The following is a 17,823-nucleotide window of genomic DNA, read 5'->3' on the forward strand; positions in this document are numbered from 1 at the left end:
GTGCTGCAGGTTACGAACACTGCGGGTTGCGGACGTGCCTCCATCATGGATTACGTCTGCAACCCAAGGTTCCACTGTATAAAATTATTAGGAAACCTGACACCTTTTCTATTATTATTTGTATCTGCCTGATGTTACAGTGAATGCATAGCTTTTAATTTAAATTTCAAACGTTTGTGTTTATAGGGGTGATTCCCCACTTGTATTTTAGCCTGGAACTTTTACATAGCAAGAGAGACTGTCAGCATTAAGTTGTTGGACTTTTTCATTTTCCTTACAAAATTATCCAAATATCATGGCTTGTAATTAAATTAGATGAGTGATGTTTCAACCCCCAAGTCTTCTCTGAAATTATTTATCTTAAACAGATGTTTGAATTTGAATCAAAACCTGATTTTGCGAGTCATCAGATGTGATGAGATTCTAATGACTGGGATAATGACAGATTTCAAATTTTGCACTCAGCTGAGATTGAAGTAGCTCAGATCTTTGGAGCTTAAAGTTGCAATCATGCTGAAGTAGTGATTAGTAACTTGCAGTCAACTTGGCCACATACGTCACTCAGGGGTTCCTTTCCCCCTGTCTCCTGTTGTCAACCCAGACTTGATTCATTGTGCTGCTGCAGCCAGTGGCGGAGCTTCATCCTCCAGCACTGGGGGTGGGGGGTGGATAGCAGGCAGGGGCAGGGCTGGTGCGCATCCCAGGGGCATGGTGTGCCGTCCGCAGGGGCATGGTACCCAGCGTGGGGGGGGGGCAGCCATGATGGCACCCCACTGGGATCGCGCTGCCGGGGGCGGTGCGCTCCCTCTGCACTCCTCTTCCTCTGCCGGTGGTTGCAGCATGAGAACTGTGAAATTGTGCTTACTTCCTAGCTGCAGTGGTTTGGTCAAATAGTTTGATTAACCTTGTAGGCAAGTATAATAGAACTCTTATCAGCTGGTTTTTGAGAGCATTCCTGTGTTTTGCAAAAGGGCAGATCTTCTCAGTGACATTGTTCCTGAATCCTTTGAGCATGTACATGCATTCATAAATGCTAAGATTTCACTAAGAGCCAAATTTCTATTTCATTTGTGGATATGAGAGAAGTGGGAATTGAAAGCCTTTTCATTCTGCATTCTTCCTCTTGCTTCAGACTGGATTAGAGACAGAGAGGACCAAAAGGATGAACTTCAAAACAGTATGTATTCAAAGGTTCTATCTTCCCCTGAGAACAGTAACATATGGAAGGTGAAAAGAGGGATTGAAAAACGACTGCATTTTACAAGTGATATTAGCAGTATGTTTGTGCTATAGATATGTGAATAACATTGTGTTTCTGGGGAAATGTGTTATTTTCAAAACATGTATTTCCATAATAATCTGAGAGGAAAAATGTGGCGCCATATTGTTAGATGATGGGGAGAGAGAAGAGCAACTCATGTTATAATATATTATTGTCAGCTTGGAGGAAGAATAGGCTGTTGTTATACACCTGGGGGTAAGACCCCTTGAATTTAATAGGACGTATAGCTGAGTAGAAGTGGTCATCTATTGGCATTTTGTTTTGAAAGGTCCCCATGTTTCGCAGAATGGTAACACGAGTAACATGGGTGACTACTTACCCCTTAGTGCACCTGCTAAGGAATGGAGAAGTGAGCATAGCTTTTCACCCACTCCGCTGAGTAGTTTCTTCCCTTCTTGCAGCACAGCAGCGCCCTATCTAGGTAATGATTATACGATTAGAAGTACTGTCACTTACATTCTTCTCTGATTAGCCACTGGAAGTGCTACTTCATTGGGTGGGGGAGGGCTTGTGTGTTTGTGGTGATGCTCATTTCATCTTCTGATCGAAGGAGCAAGATTTGTAAGGCATTGCTCAAATGCTGGGTTTCCTTTGTGACACAGAGAAGAGTTGATGTGACACATTTTTTCTCTCTGTTCCAGGCCTCTGTAGGTTTTCTGGGTGCAAAGGCAGTCTGCTGTGGAAGGGCAGAGAAATCATTTACAATATTTTAGCCAGTGCAGGCTAACTGCAGAAAGTATTTTCCCATCTCTGTTATAGTTCTGTTCCACCTCCCCCCCCCCCCCGGAGCTCTGGGTAGTATACATAGATTTCCTCCCCACTGTATTTTATCATCACAACAGCACTGAGAATAAGGCAAGGAGGAGAGACTAACTGGCTCACGGTCACCCCATGAATCTAATAGCTCTGTGGGGATTTGCATGTGGCCTTTCCTACTCCAGGAATGACACTTAACGCTTACCCACCCCGCCATGTTGGCTTTAGTTCTGCAAATAAAGCCTGGTCAATTCTCCATTTCATACACCAATTAAACTTATTTCTGTTTTATGCTTATAGCAGATTATCACGGTCTACTTAAAAGTGAATACATTTGCCAGAGTTCTGACATGGATAATCCCAGAAAATGGTCACAGCTCTATATGAAGCTAGTGAAAATAAAACTAAACTAATAATCTTTCTTTTTGATGTCATGGAATTCTACTCAATATTGATCCAGAGTAGATTCCAACGTATAGTTAGCAGAGTAAAAACTTTAACACGTTGCAGGATTCCCAAAGAATAGACCAGAGGCAATTTAATTTCATCCAGCAGAGCTTTACTGCTGCTGAATTCAGATTAACATAATGGTCACAAATCCAATACATTCAGGATTGGCACTGTCCATAAGAAATCCAGTTGCAGCAGACTTAATTGAAACTTACAATAGCTTATAATAAGTCTAAACCTTAACACTAAGCATACTGTGTACAGAACACCAGAAGGGAGATAGATAGATAGATAGATAGATAGATAGATAGATAGATAGAGAAAGTGAAGCCCCGGCTCCTTCTGGCCTTACTTTTATAGTCAGCATGACCTTGACAGAAAGAGATAAGAGACCCAGTTTAAACCAGCTGTACTCCGCTTCTCTGAAGGAAGAACCAAACATCAGGAACCGTCTGCTTGTTCCTCTTACGCAGAGAAGCTTCCAGAACCCTCTTGAATTAATTAGAATAGGAAAGATCTCTACATATCAGATCAATGCTTTCTGTACTAAGAAATGCAAACTGACTTTTTATACTGAAAATGGTGTAACAGTATATCTGATCGAATCATTATTTGATATATATTAATATATTCCAAATGAATGATAAATGTACTTTCTTCAAAAACATCTCTTTCTGTTAGAATAATATATATCTTGGGCCTCCATTGTAGTTTAAATTTGAAAAAGTCCCCTTCCAAAGACCCCATACAGTCAGTGCTGTGTAGTAACTAAGGTGCTTATCCTAAGATTAGGAAGACCTGTGTTCAAATGTCGACTCAGCTATAATGCATACTTGGTGACTTTTTGTTACAGGTAGGTAGCCATGTTGGTCTGCCGTAGTCAAAACAAATTTAAAAAATTCCTTCCAGTAGCACCTTAGAGACCAACTAAGTTTGTTATTGGTATGAGCTTTCGTGTATCTGAAGAAGTGTGCATGCACATGAAAGCTCATACTAATAACAATAACAAACCTAGTTGCTCTCTAAGGTACTACTGGAAGGAATTTTTTTTTGGTGACTTTTATTCAGTCACTATCTCTTTGTATAATACCCTGAACTCCTTGGAGGAAGGGCCGGATAAAATGTAATCAGTGCATATGACCAAATCATTTTGTGCAATGTTCATAGTTTGTAACAAACTCATAGTTCATATAGAGGTTTATTACCAATGGTAATAACTATGATCAAATAAGAAGGGTTTACTACAATTGTGGTGGGCACATTGAATTATGGTCACACAATTTGTTTATTAGAGGGATACTGAATAGATGATGTCAAAGTCTGTAACAGTGAATAAAGATGCATGTGTTCTGCTTGCTTCACTCTTTCCAGGCAATCTATTCTCCCTAGTAAACAACAACATGAAATTAATAATTTTCTGTTTTCTTTAATATTATGTTGCCTTTGTTAAAATAGATGCATAACTAAAGAATTATCCGATTTACAGGAATTATGAGAAACTGTTGTTGTTTTTAGCATCTTCCTGTGAGGTGTGACTCTGAATTTCTGGTAGCCTAGGCTGGATCTGTCTTCCTTCTCAAGTTTGGTTTAGTGTTCTTATAGACAAATTCTATCATGCTACTTCAAAATGAATTTCATATGGCTGTTTTAGTTCTTTACTCCCCTTTCTCTCTGTCTCTCCCTCCCCTTCCCTCTTACGACAGACAAATGGTTACGAAGAAGATATGTATGGTTCATCCCAGAGTAGAAAATCTAGTAGGGTTAGTAGATTTTTTAATTCTTATATTTTGTTTGTTATGAAAGCAATAATTAGGCAGGCTTCTTAATGTACCATCCTTATTCTTTGGTGATAACATATACTAAGAATATGCAAAAACAACGAAGTCTTGTTAGCTTGTAAGGTACAACAGATGTATGGTGGCAAAAGCTTCCCTTTGTCAAACCCCACTTTGTCAGTTGCATGAAGCAGTCAGCCAAGTTGGGTAGGTCTATATACCCCGAGGACAAAAAAGAATGAAAAAGTAAGATCAAACAAAGCAAAAAAATAGCTATGGGGGAATCATAATACTTCGAAGAGCGCAAATGAATTCAGAATCCAGCCAAACAAATGTAAGATGTGATTAGTAGTAAGTAATAATCTTTGATGCTGGTTCAAAGAGGAGACGATTATAAATCTGTTTTACACACAACCAACAATATTTAAGGAAGCACTGCAGTTGTTAATGTGATGACTGTAAGAAGGTGTATACTTCAACTGGAATGCGCAGTGTAGTTGGGCTGGTTTTGTAGAAACAAAACAAGCTTTGACAATCTTGCGTCACTCATTGTTGGCCTGTTGGCGTCACTCATTATTTTATGCAATATTGCATAAAAATTATTCTAGCTTAGTAGGAGCAATTCTACAGTGTGGAAGAAAAGTACCATACAGAGAAGTCACACATGAAGACTGGGTGGTTCCCCCCTCTGTCCTTCATGAGAGCCTTCTTGCCAACACAGTATATTAAAAATACTTTAAGTTAGCCACTCATTGGGTGGAGTATAAATAATAAATTATTATTATTATTATTATTATTATTATTATTACTACTACTACTACTACTTATGGGCGAAAAACCTGTTGGCATCAAGTGATCAGGTACATGCTCCTGGGGGGAAAGATAAAATTTGTTTCATCTTTAAAGTTGAGATAAACAATGGTGGAATGTTTAATACTGTTCTCTGCCATAAAATCATTGAGCCTTTTAAGATGTGAGATGCATCACATCTAGTTTTGTCAACTAGTCCTACAAGAGTTACTGTAATATGATGTGGAAGAAGACTGTTTATTGAAGCTTCTCTAACTAGGCCAAGTACACGTATACATGATACATGGTACAGATAATAATAGTTGTAGCAATCTTAGAATTGCTGTATTTGATTCAAATATGGAATAATAATATAACCAAGAATCAGAAAAGGGAAACCAAGTTGCTATAGGAATCACAGAATCAGAGAGTTGGAAGGGACCCTAAGGGCCTTTTAGTTCAAGCCCCTGCAATGCAGGAATCTCAAAATGAAATAGACCTAATTTGGGGGAACGTTTAGTTTAAATAAATGAATTTGTACCCTTTCCACTCTCGGAAGATTGTTCTGAAGGAATGCATAGGAAATAGTATTTCAGGAAATTAGTTCTGAACAATGACCCCTTAACTGACTTACACCCCTTGCACCAACCTTCCCCAACCTGGAGGTCTCCCCCCCCCAATCTTCCTTGACTGTTGGTTATGTTGACTGGGGCTGATGGGAGCTTCAGTCCAAAACATCTGAAGGGCCCCAGTTTGGGGAAGACTGCCGTATATCAAGCAAGTATAAACTTTTCATATCAATGAAACCACCATTGGGTGTGAGCAGGGTATCCTTTCTATAAAACAGAAAGGGTTAATACTATTGTTTCTATGGAATGATTGGAGAAACAAGAATGCTTTATAGTGAATATATTATATCTTTGGAGGTTTACCAATTAATTCAGTGTTTATTCTGACTACTGAACCTTTTGAGATCCATTCTGTCATTGGCATATTGCTTCCCAAAATAAAACTAAGAAAAGATGGATGTGTACTCTTCAAACAAGGCTGGGATGACTTTTCTTCTCTCAGCTGCAATGGGTGTGTCGCTCATCCTAATATTCTGGTTTGTCCTACCTACTTAAAGGAGTGTTCAGGTAGTGGAGGCAAGCCTCTTTTCTTACCAGTCTAGTTCTGTTTCATAGCTAGAAAGATAGGAACGACTCAATGCCTGGAAAAGGCAAGACTATTTTTTAGAGGAAAGTTGGTGAGTACCCATAATGCCTATATTATTGAACTCATGGTTGCATGGTTTTTGTCTAAATAGAAATAACTTGCTAATAAGCAATAGTTGAATATTGTTTATATATCTTCCTGCATTCTTTATGTTTCAGAATTGCATCTTGAAATGAACTAGGTGCTCAGAGAGAGAGGATAATAAAGAAAATTATAGGTGTTCCCTGTACTGAAAACTAGAGTAGATAAAAACTTTCGTTATTCTTTTACATGGAACAGCATTTAAAACATAGGCATCTTTCTTTTCTGAAATAGACACCACCTTATCCAACAGAATGAGAGTTATTCACTCCACAAGAATATTGTTTTGGGCAACATGGTATTCAAAATGCTTTCTGATCCCATAGTCTGGGTACAGCAGATAATATGTTCACGGAGGACTCTGATTTGGAATAAATGACATCTTCTTCATTCTTGTTTTTAAAACTTTTTATATTTATGCAGGCTTCCTGCTACTCTGACCTTAGTCTTCCTTGCAGTGGTTTTCCTTCCAAATCCCAACCTTCTTCCCAAAATGGAAACCGGGTCTGTCAGTTTTCCTCCCTGCCATTTTTGTTGAACATTTTAGTTACCCCTGGGCAGTATAACCTCAGCCTGTTAATTTAAGAGGCTATGATAAATGAGTGATTCCATATACTTTTGTTTACCTCCAGTATTCTCAAGGTTAGTTGTATTATTATTATATTTATACCCTGCCCATCTGGCTGGGTTTCCCTAGTCATTCCGGGTGGCTTACAGCATATCTAAAACATAATTTAAAAAATCAAGCATTAAAAAGCTCCTGATACAGGACTGCCTTCAGATGTCTTCTAAAAGTTGTGTAATTCTTTATCTCATTGGCATCTGACAAGAGGGCATTTCACAGGGGAGGGTGCCACTACCAAGAAGGCCCTCTGCCGTCTTGGTTTTCCTTTTAAATCTTTATTTCCACTTCTGCTTGAAAAAGGTAAAATATAATGCTAGTTTCCAGACAGCATACGACTCTGTCCTGCCTCTGTCCTGAATCATTTATTCATTTTTAATCATTTAGTCATCCTTTTGATCTCATCATATTTGCCTTAGCAATTCTGAAAGCCACTGAGGGAAGTAAGAGATAAATGTTTTAATTGTACCTGCATTTTATCTGTAAAAAATAGGTTGGACAGTGTATAGAATAGATTTAAAAATTCCTGCAATACCTTCCCCCCCCCCCAAAAAAAGAAATCACTGATTTAAAAGCCTTACAGCCTTCACTGGGGTTGAATTTGCCTAATTTGCATGCAGAAACTAACATGTATTTTTCCTGGTCAGAGTTCTGGTTTTTTCCTTCCTGCATGTAGTGTGTGAGAGAGTGTGTGTCCCCCCGCCTCTACAATTTTGTATGTTCTATGAGATACTTCTACATGTTTGCCTTCTACGAAAATGTCTCCTCCAATTTTCTAATTAAGCTACTTTTGCATGGTGGTTTATAGCTAGTTTTATCAATCTACTTTCTTAATAGTTCAGTGTGTTTTTGTGTGTGTTGTTTTCTCCCCCCCCCCCCCAGAAATATAGATTTGCATTACTTACAAATGTTCCATTATTTTTTAAAGCTGTGTCCCAATAAGTTGATGTGTTTACCTCTTATGTTTGTTGTCAAGGTAGCTTCCTTTGCCATTACAGTATTGTAGCTGAGACGGAAGCCGGAGTATCATAGCTGTTTTTGTCTCTTGTACCTAGATGTTTTAATTCATGCTCTGTGATTAATGTCTGCATCCCAATTATTGTGTTGTGCTTTTGCAATAGTATCCTCCCTTCCTGTATGTAATATGCATAAGGTTGCTCACCTTGCCATCTAACTCTTACTTGGCTTTGACTTTTTGACCATTTAAGCAGAAATGGCAACCTCTGCCATATTCTGATTTACCTTGCACTACAGCATATATATTGTAGTAACTGACAGCAGCACAAGGAATTCCACAGCAAACAAGCAGTAGATTTCCCTTCTCCCTTCATTTTCTAAGTGCGTTAAAAACAGACTGTGTTCCTTGTCGTTCTCAGCCCTCCTTGTTGTACAGTGAAGCCAGAAGCTACAGGGTTGGTTCTTGCTCTCCCTTTGTGTAGAATCTGTTTCATATATCACATATTCTGACCATGTTTTGTTACGTCTTAGAAACATCTTCTTGTTGCAGTTCATGTCACTTGTGCTGTGCATTGAGCATGTGATCTCTATGAATGGAATGCACATTTGCCTTTGGTGTGTCTGTCAGCTCTGTTCTGCTCATCTTCCCTTTCCCTCCCACTAGAATCCTGCGGTTGCTGCTTGTGAAACTGCTAACAATACTTCGGTCTGCTAATTGTGCCTGTTTTCCAGCTGCTGGGTGGGACATTACAATGTAATGTTAAAAAAGAAAAAAGAGACAACAAAATAGCTTTTGCATTTAAAGAAAAAAAAGCTAAAATTGTTGGGATGTCCCAACAAAATAACAGTGGGGGGCGGGGAGGGGGGTCGTTTCATAGGCAAGCTGTAAAACCTTGAAGCACACCCCAGATTAGACCCTCTTCCTCCTGCTATATTTGTCCTTTCCATGCAGTGTCTCTGTGGCAGTTCAAATCATGTTTGACTGTAATGTTTTATGACCAGACCTTTTTTTGCAGTACTACACTCGGTGGAATGTTAAATCCTAATGATAAGGAATCATGATGAGAGATTGGTGAGGCAAAAGTGGAAATAGTTTGGAGAATATTTAAAGAGGTGCAACAGCCAGGAAAAAATATCCAAGTAGGGCTAGATACGTGAGCAGCAGTAAATAACACTTAGGATAGAATCAAATGGATATGAAGTGTAACAAGGACAAAGCAGAAAGCCATAGAGGGCTGGATAGGGAAGTCTGGAGAAATGAGATGAAGAGAATTGAAAGATGTATGTATTAAATTTTGGAAAATGCATTGGGGGGAAATCCCCTAGTTCCTAACCAGGGGTGCCATGGGGGAGAACAGTGGGCTGAGGGCTTCGCCAAATTTTTTTCAAGGAGGGTGCGGATCCCCCTCAATATTCCACATGGTATGTTAGCTTCTACTTCCACCACCTCCCCGCAAAAATGGTACTTCCCTGCCACTTCTGCTGTTCCTTTGCGCTACAATTTTAGCTAGGGTTGCCATACGTCCGGGAAATCCCGGTTATGTCCTCTTTAGTGGGCCAACGTGCCCATCCGAGGAGAGTTTTACATTTTAAAGTACAGTTCCAAGGTTTTCTGGGTTTTTAAAATATATTTAGTTGGCTTTTTGGCTTGGGTGGTGCAGGCTCAGAGTCAGGCGCAGGCTTGGGTGTGGGTGGCTTGGGTGCTCTGTATGCCGCGGCCGCTGCCAGCCCGAGCTGGGGAAAGAGGCACACAGGTGCGGCGACAGCCCTGTGTGCCCATGTGCCTCTTTCCCCAGCTTGGACTGGCAACAGCTGGGGTTGTCCTTTTTTTCGCTCTTCAAGCTATGGCAGCCCTAATTTAAACACAACTTAATTGTCAAACATATTCACATATACAGTGGTACCTTGGGTTACATACGCTTCAGGTTACGTACGCTTCAGGTTACAGACTCCGCTAACCCAGAAATAGTGCTTCAGGTTAAGAACTTTGCTTCAGCATGAGAACAGAAATCGGGCTCCAGCGACACGGCAGCAGCAGGAGGCCCCATTAGCTAAAGTGGTGCTTCAGGTTAAGAACAGTTTCAGGTTAAGAACGGACCTCCAGAATTAAGTACTTAACCCGAGGTACCGCTGTAATAGGAAAGTTTTTAAGAGAGTTACATAAGAGTGTAATGTTTGGAATTTAAAGTGCCATCTACCACACAGTAATTTTCTGTGTGTTCATATTCACTACGAAGGCCGTGGCCAGAAGCATATATTTATTTATTTAATTTATTTGAATATGCACAAACAACATTTTAATTTTCCTTGCTAAAGCTTAAGATAGGTTTTTATGTTGTCACTTTTATAGCTAATTTGAATGGGCAGACTTGATTATTTCCATAATGTATGAATGGGTGCAGACCAGATTTGGAGCAGCCCTCATCCAGCAGCTTCTGCCATCACTTATCTTCTCTTAGAAAAGTGCAGCCTTTTCTCTGGTGCAGGAAGGAGGGGGCCATGAACAAAAGCCCAGAAACTTGCTTCTCAGATCATTTAAAACAAATATGGGGAAACATCTGTAATTCACAGTTTTGAACCTAGCATTTCTGAGCAATTAAATATTAGTCATTTCAAGGGCATTATCCCCTTGCATATCCTGATACTTCCAAATGCCTCAAGACAACTCCTGTTGCATTTATGCATCATAAAAGGGCACCAGTTCAGCATAATACCAAGGAATCTTGGCAATAAATCAGCAAACAGTGAAGGAATGATGACAGCAGTGAGCTTAGCTCACTCTTTGAATATGGTATGTAAATTTACCCTAAAGGCAAATCAAATACTAAAATTATGTAACCAAGCAGTCAAATTTAGCAAAATTTACTACAAACAGGCTGAAATATTCAAGCTATTTTAATAATCAAATGAAGTTGTTCTATTTAAATTACAAGTCACAAAAGAGAAATAATACTTAACTAGTACTATAACGTCTAATTGATTAGGTTAAGTGACTAGCTCCTCTTATTTACTAACAATACCTGCAACTCATGGAACAGAGGATTGTGGCAGGTGTCATTTTGGGGTCATTCCCATTGCGCGCACACACAGGACTCTTCTCAGGTAATGCCTGCTATGACACTCTCACACTTTTTTTTAAATTTAAAGGCAGCATTCTTTGTTTGCTTCAGAACTATTGCTTTTATCCATATGGAATTGGCTGCCCTGTAACAACTCGCTACTTTCAGTACAGCGGTGTCCAAAGTAGTTTAGGTCTTCTGCCCATTTGTGAAATGGAGCAGTAGTGGAAAAACTATAGGCTGAAAATAGGATAATGGTTCTGAAAGCTGGCATTGAAATCAAACGGCTGGTATATGTAAACTTTACAGATCTAGGAGGCTTCTACAAAGTTTAATGTTTAAACAGTGTGTGTGTGTGTGTGTTTCAGCTGGAGCACAGTTCTGGCACCTCTCAGGTGTGCACCATTGTGGGTCAGCACTCCCCCCACCCGCTTTCCTTTACATACTTCTGAGAAGCCCAAACGAACATTTCAAGTCAAGACAGAAACTGGCCAGCACATGCAAGTCTACACTTTGTAAAAGACTATGGCTCCACCTCGCTCCTAGCTGCTCCTAGCTGTGCTATGAGCTGGGGCCAACTTGTATTTCCTTTTCTTCAATATGTCTCCCATGGAGTGGCGGTGGGCTTTAAGCTTTCCAAGCAGGCCTCTACCATTGCCCGCCCGCACACCCGTTTGCACAAGGGCCCTTCCAAGCCGGTCTAGCAGGTGCCTAAATCTAAGAGAAGGAGGGAGGTGAGGGCACATTTCTTTGACCTGCACCAGAACCAGGGTCAAAATAAAAAAAATCCTTCCAGTAGTACCTTAAAGACCAACTAAGTTAGTTCTTGGTATGAGCTTTCGTGTGCATGCACACTTCTTCAGATACACTGAAACAGAAGTTGCCAGATCCTTCTATATAGTGAGAAGGTGGGGAGGGGTATTACTCAGAAGGGTGGTGGGAATGGGAGATTGGCAGATAGCTGAGATGAGCCTGTTGACGACTCTTAACGACTGCAATAGGTCTTCCAGGAAAAGGCAAGGGGTGAGAAGGTGAGAAATGGCTTAGTCATGTATAATGAGATAAGAATCCAATGTCTTTGTTCAGACCAGGTCTCTCCATAGTTTTAAGTTTGGTAATGAGTTGCAATTCAGCAGCTTCTCTTTCCAGCCTATCACCAGAACCAGGGGTGATCCTTGAACCAGCTAGGGAAACAGCTTGCCATAGTTTTTAGCACCTCTGCAGGCAGTGAATGCAGCTGTTGCCAAACCAGCAACTGCCCCAAGTTTCCCAGCAACTTACTGTGGCAACTTCAGTTCCGGCACTTATTTTTCTTAGGAGGGGAAGCACTGTGTTTAAGGTTAATTCAGCGACCATAACGTTTCTAGTAACTTGCTCCTGATGTTATTAAATAAGTTTGATAGGCACAGAAACTGATCACTGGGTACCCTGCAAGGAAAGCAACTCTCTAAGTTGTAGTGCAGTGTTGCTGCTCGTAGTACTGTGTTCATTCATTCATTCATTCCCGCATTATGCTTACCTGTCACTGTTTTCTTTTAATGCATGGAGTTTGTAATGGAGCCAAGCAATCTTTGTTTCTTTCCCTCTGAAACTGTTTCAAACTTGAAATTGTGTAAAAGGATTTCCATTCATTTAGGAATTGTTGTGCAATACCTACAGGGGTACTGAGTTTAAAAGAGACGCAGCTGGAGCACAAGGTGCCCAGCAACATTCCTGATGGGAAGAGTGGGATCCCTCACTTTAATTCTGCATGCATTCCGACTAGTTTGCAGGGGGTTTTCCGCATCCTTCCCTTGCATGCAGCTTGTACTACACTGTAGGAGATACTGACATTTATTTTGTTTCTTCCTTTCCATTTCCTTTGTCTCTTTTATTTTGCACCTTGCTGTATTTTGAACCTCCCAAATCTACCAATACTGTTCTGACTCTGTTTTTTAATTGTAGGCATCTCTGTATGATGAGAACTTTAACAGTGGGAATCGTCGGTATAGTGCCTCTAGTTCACGTCCTGTAAGATGGTTTCCACATTTTTGTGCTGGCCTCGTTTGTTTTGTACTAAAACATGTTCTATTGTACTAGTTTGTGTAGCACTGGTTGCCTGCAATGTTTTCTAAAAAGACCACTTTCTGTAACTACCTGAAATAATAGGTGCTTCCTGTTTAGATCTAAATGCTGTTCCTTGTGTGTCAAATGGTGCTCATAAGATGCAATGAGCCCTTTCGGATATAACAGGCCTGGTTTATTAAACCATGGTTCAGTAAGCTGAGAATGAGTGTTTGACTCACATACTTCTCTCTTAACCCATACCTGACTTCCACACTTTGATAAGCATTAACAAATGTCATTGCAGTGTACAACAATAAAATTAAGACAGATAAACAGTTTTCCAAAAGACATTTGATACTTTCCAAGTCTCTGTCTTTTAAAACCAGAGTTCCCTTTAAACCAGGGAACTCTGGTTTAAACAAAACAGGACTAAAATCTTGAAACAGGCACACAAAGGAGATGAGTAGAGGGAGGAGGACTTGACCCTGGTGCCAATTTCTGTCAAGGATCCTTTCGTCTAAAGCAGTGGTTCTCAAACTTTTTTCTTTGGGCCACACTTTCAGAATAAAAAATTGCTTGTGCCACACCATTTATTATTATTATTAATCAGAAACACATTGGAAAACAAAAAGAACTCCTAGAGGTTCTTGATTTATAACCTAGAACACAACAACTTTATAATATGATTATGGGGCACCCAGAAAGCATCAAACAAGGCAGCTACCATATTGGCCCAAATATAAGCCACACTTCTTTTCCAAATTCCAACCGTGAAAAGTTAAAGTACAGCTTAAATTTGCAACCTTACCAAAATGTGCTTTTGCGCACCAACCATTTCCGTTTTAAGGACAGGGTGGGGGCAGGGGGTAAGATGGGCTCTCTCCTCTCAATCTTCCTTCCACGTCCCCGCAGATTCTTTTTGGACGTGAGTTCCCACAACCCCGGATCCCTGCCTCCCTCTGTCTTCCTTAAGGGCAGAGCAGGAGCCGAAAACCCCAGCCCAGAATTCAAGAGGGAGGCTCCTAGCTTTTGGAAGCAGAATCAGAGCTCTGCCCCATCTCTTTCCATGGAGGTGCACGGAAGTGCGCCCTTCCTTCCCCTCCCTGCCTTCGATGACTCATCCCCTTCGTGAGGTGAGGCGGGATGCGCCTGGATCTCAGCCACTCCCCCCCCCCCCGCCCACAAGAGATTTGGGGGACCATCCCTCCTCAGCCTCCCCTCCTCTCTCCCTTTCCCCTTGGATCACGTTTCTCTTTGACCGCCCCATTGAGCCTTGGTTGTTGAATGTTTCAGAAGCCGAATGGGCTTCCAGAATGCAGTAAGATTGACAACTGAAGTCCTACTGTATTGATTTTTTATTTGCATTTACAGTGCTATGAACAGGTGTTTCACCCACTTGCAGGTCCTCTCAGTACCCGTAGGATTTTCTTCTACATTTGCCATTTACGGGTGTGAGTGCCTGTGGAATTTTAAGGGAGCGGCTTCTATTCTGGTATTGTACTTTTCCCTTTCCCCCCTTGAATTTTAAAGGTGCGGTTTATTTGCAGGTGCCACTTATATTCGGGCCAATACGGTACATAAGAACACAAATCATTCCCAAAATATATTGATAGTCCTTAAATCAGTGGGATTACCTAGGGGAGTGCTTAGAGGCCAGTGGGTGGCAGGGAAGCACTGGAGGTGCAAATGAGTATCAGATTTTGAAAAGCTGGCATCAGGTCACATTCAACAGTTTTGTAGAATTAATTGAACTAAATGGTTTTAATTGAATTTTGATGGGTTGCCATATTTTGAAAAGCAAAAAAGAGGACACATTTGATGACTTCTACTTTTAACTGGATCGCTATGACAACTCTACCCATGAAAAAGAGGATGTTTCCTGGAAAAAGAGGACATATTGCTCTTTAAAATATGGCAACCATAATTTAAGTGTGCAATTAATTGCTACTGTTTTGAATGCTGTTGTGTCATAACTTTCCTTGTGGATTATGCAAACCACTATTCTGAATAATACTTTCTATACGGTCAGATAGAGGGCACTGGGGTTGAGTTTATGGAACCAAGGGGGCAGTGCCCAAAACCGTTTGGCACCACTTCTCCAAGCTTTGCAGCAAGGCTGTTAAACCTGTTTATTTATACAGAGGGCTGTTGACCCACAGGAAAGATAAGTCAGAGTGATATCAGTCGGCAATGTTCAACAGCAGTGGCGTAGCGTGGGTTGTCAGCACCCGGGGCAAGGCAAGTAATTTGCGCCCCCTAACCCGTGGATTTGCGCCCCCTAACCCCCAGATGTTGCGGCTGGGGCCCCCCTGCACCCCCCACGCTACGCCACTGTTCAACAGTGTTCAGTTCCCCTTTGTATTCAGTTAGAAGAGTGCAGGAGAATGTACTGCAGCTTGCAGGTTGTATGAAAGTCGGCTGAACTGCTTTAGACACTCCTTGCTCCCCTCATATGTGGGGCTTTAATCATTGCTTCCTGTTTTCCTCAATCTAGAGTAAATGAAGTTACGTTGCTGTTATGCCTAAACTAGAAACTGTGGCTTGAGCAAGTGCTCCAAACTAGAACCGCAAGCCAGGATCAAATTGTAGTTTGCAATATTGGTTTGAGGAACTCGCTTAAACCACAGTTTGCCAGCATGGATATGACAAACTTTGGTTTAATGGAAGTTGGAATAGTTAACAATTGTGTGTGAATACATTTGGAGAATCACAGGAATACAGGCAATGTTAACTATTTTATTTAAATCTGAATTGCAATTTATCATCTTTAAATAACAACAACAATATTTTAAATGTAGATCAAGGCCAGAGGTGGGATTCAGCTAACAAGCCCAGTCAGTGGAAACCCTGCACAAGGAATTCCATGTATGCAGCTGGCCTTTCTTCCTTCCTCCTTCCTCCTTCCCCTGTTCGCCCCTTGAAATTGGCTCTCTGTGGGCTCAGGAAAACAGTGGGAGAAGAAGGGGGATCATTCCATAGTCAAGATGCGAAACCTTGAATCACACCCCAGATGAGAGCCTCTTCCTCCTACTATACTTCCCTTCCATGCAGAGTCTCTGGAAGTACAAATCATTTTTTATTGTAATGCTTAAATGACCAGACATCTTTTGCAGTACTACACTTGGTGGAATGTTAAATCCTATTTTTCTCACGCTTTCTACTAATGATTAGCAGAAGATGTGGATTTTCCATTGCTAATTTTCACTTACCAGTTTGGTTTTTGTTTAAAAAAAATACTAATTAAAAATGAAATACTGTTGAAATACTGTTCTGAGTTAATTTTCTCATGGTATGCATAATTGTGGAATATTGTTCAATGAATGTCAGTATGGTCAACCAGCTTCTAGCTGAACAATATTGGACTTGCACCAATCAATGCTTAGGCAGTTTCTGATTGGATATTCATTGATTATCACTGGATTATATTAAATGCTTCTTAAAGAAGAGCAAGGTTCTGGATTGGTTTCATCAATATGTCTTCTGTGTGTGTGTGTCTCATTCTGTGAGATGAAATTCATAGTGGATTTCAGAAGGTGAGGGATATTTCACATTAAATGTCCTCTTAAATTACACAAGATACATAGGGAATGTAATGTGTGTGCAGTGCATTAATGTTTTTGGCAACTGATCTTATGGCAAGTGATATTATGATCCCACAAAATACCCCTCTTTTAAAGTAACCTTGATTACCAATCTCTACTTAATGGAAAAATAGTGTTTTTATGGGAATATTATTTTAAAACTCCCATTTTTCAGTATAGTTTAATCAGCCATTAGAATAAATCCAGTCAGTGCTGCTAATGCTTATGCACTGGGTTCAGACTTTAAGTGAATCTGCAAAGACCCTCATTCTTATTCTCAGCTCATAAATTATGATTGTTTTTGGGGTAGATTTACACAGTTCTGTTCTGCTTCCCACATTGTGGATACCACTTCTGTTGCACTGGTATTCGTTGTTGTGAATTCAGCCTACCCTACCTCACAGGGTTGCTGAGAGGATAAAGGAGGAGAACACGTATATTTTCCGGAGTTCTTGCAAGCAAGGGCAGGATAAAAATGTTAACAAATAAATATACCCCAGGTAACATATCGTTGACAGTGTTAGCACAGATTCTGACTCCCCGGATGCCGGTTAGTAAATTATTTTTGAAAGTAGTTTCAGGAGCAGTTTGTAATAAGATATGGGGAGGGAGACTGTTTAGGTTGAGAAATCCCACTGGGCACATAGAAAGCCTTGAGTTTATATGAAATAACTCTTGAATTTTGGAGCTAGTGGCAAAAGTGTTGATAAATTTCACACCCTAATTTGTATCATTATTGTCCACCTGAGAGGTAACAAGAGCATAATTTGGTTATTTGAAGCAGATTTAATATGAGCACTCGATCTTAAAAGTAGTTTCTGAAGTTCATGCTTCTCTAGGTAAAACATGCAAAATGTTCCAACGATTCTTGGACTAGACTGGAATCTAATCTTAACTCTGGTGTGAGTGCACCAACTGTCACATATCTACAAACCTACCTGCCACTAGACTACACGGGCAACGACTCATAGATTTTGGCTGGTAGTATGTAATTCTACAGAAATATTTTGCTTCATTTTTTTTTAAATGAATCTATTTTAGGTGGTTTATTAACTTCCAGCATGGGGACATCTACTCTGCCTTTCTGTAGCCCTATGCTATCCTGCTCTTAGCTTATTAGAAATGCTAGCAAATCTGTCTGATTTCTACTATCCTAATGCTTCTTTTTTCTGATCTCTGTTTGGTGCAATCTTTTGGGGGATTTGTGGGC

The 17,823-nt window shown here is 40.4% G+C and overlaps 1 protein-coding gene and 1 long non-coding RNA gene across 38 annotated transcripts in view; both read left to right on the plus strand.

Moving 5' to 3' along the window:
• Window positions 1–17,823, plus strand: part of LRRFIP1 (LRR binding FLII interacting protein 1) — a gene marked incomplete at its 5' end in the record, with an annotated part of 101,599 nt that overhangs the window by 49,692 nt on the left and 34,084 nt on the right. For 12 of the 37 annotated variants that reach the window (XM_083472129.1, XM_083472131.1, XM_083472132.1 and 9 more), the window contains 4 exons: window positions 1,133–1,177; window positions 4,192–4,248; window positions 6,772–6,852; window positions 12,931–12,996. The exons of 14 other annotated variants lie outside the window; for them this stretch is intronic. In XM_083472129.1, coding sequence (XP_083328255.1) covers window positions 1,133–1,177; window positions 4,192–4,248; window positions 6,772–6,852; window positions 12,931–12,996 — 249 coding nt within the window. The remainder of the gene's footprint in view (window positions 1–1,132; window positions 1,178–4,191; window positions 4,249–6,771; window positions 6,853–12,930; window positions 12,997–17,823) is intronic. 11 more of the 37 variants (XM_083472137.1, XM_083472107.1, XM_083472110.1 and 8 more) reach the window with 4 other exon arrangements.
• LOC310693499 lies at window positions 13,062–17,819 on the plus strand. Its single transcript, XR_014519207.1, has 3 exons — window positions 13,062–15,240; window positions 15,382–16,635; window positions 17,114–17,819. It is a non-coding gene; the product is annotated as an uncharacterized lncRNA (long non-coding RNA).

This window comes from Podarcis liolepis, assembly GCF_965112155.1.
Source record: "Podarcis liolepis genome assembly, chromosome: 1".
In the NCBI taxonomy this organism is placed as follows: Eukaryota; Metazoa; Chordata; class Lepidosauria; order Squamata; family Lacertidae; genus Podarcis; species Podarcis liolepis.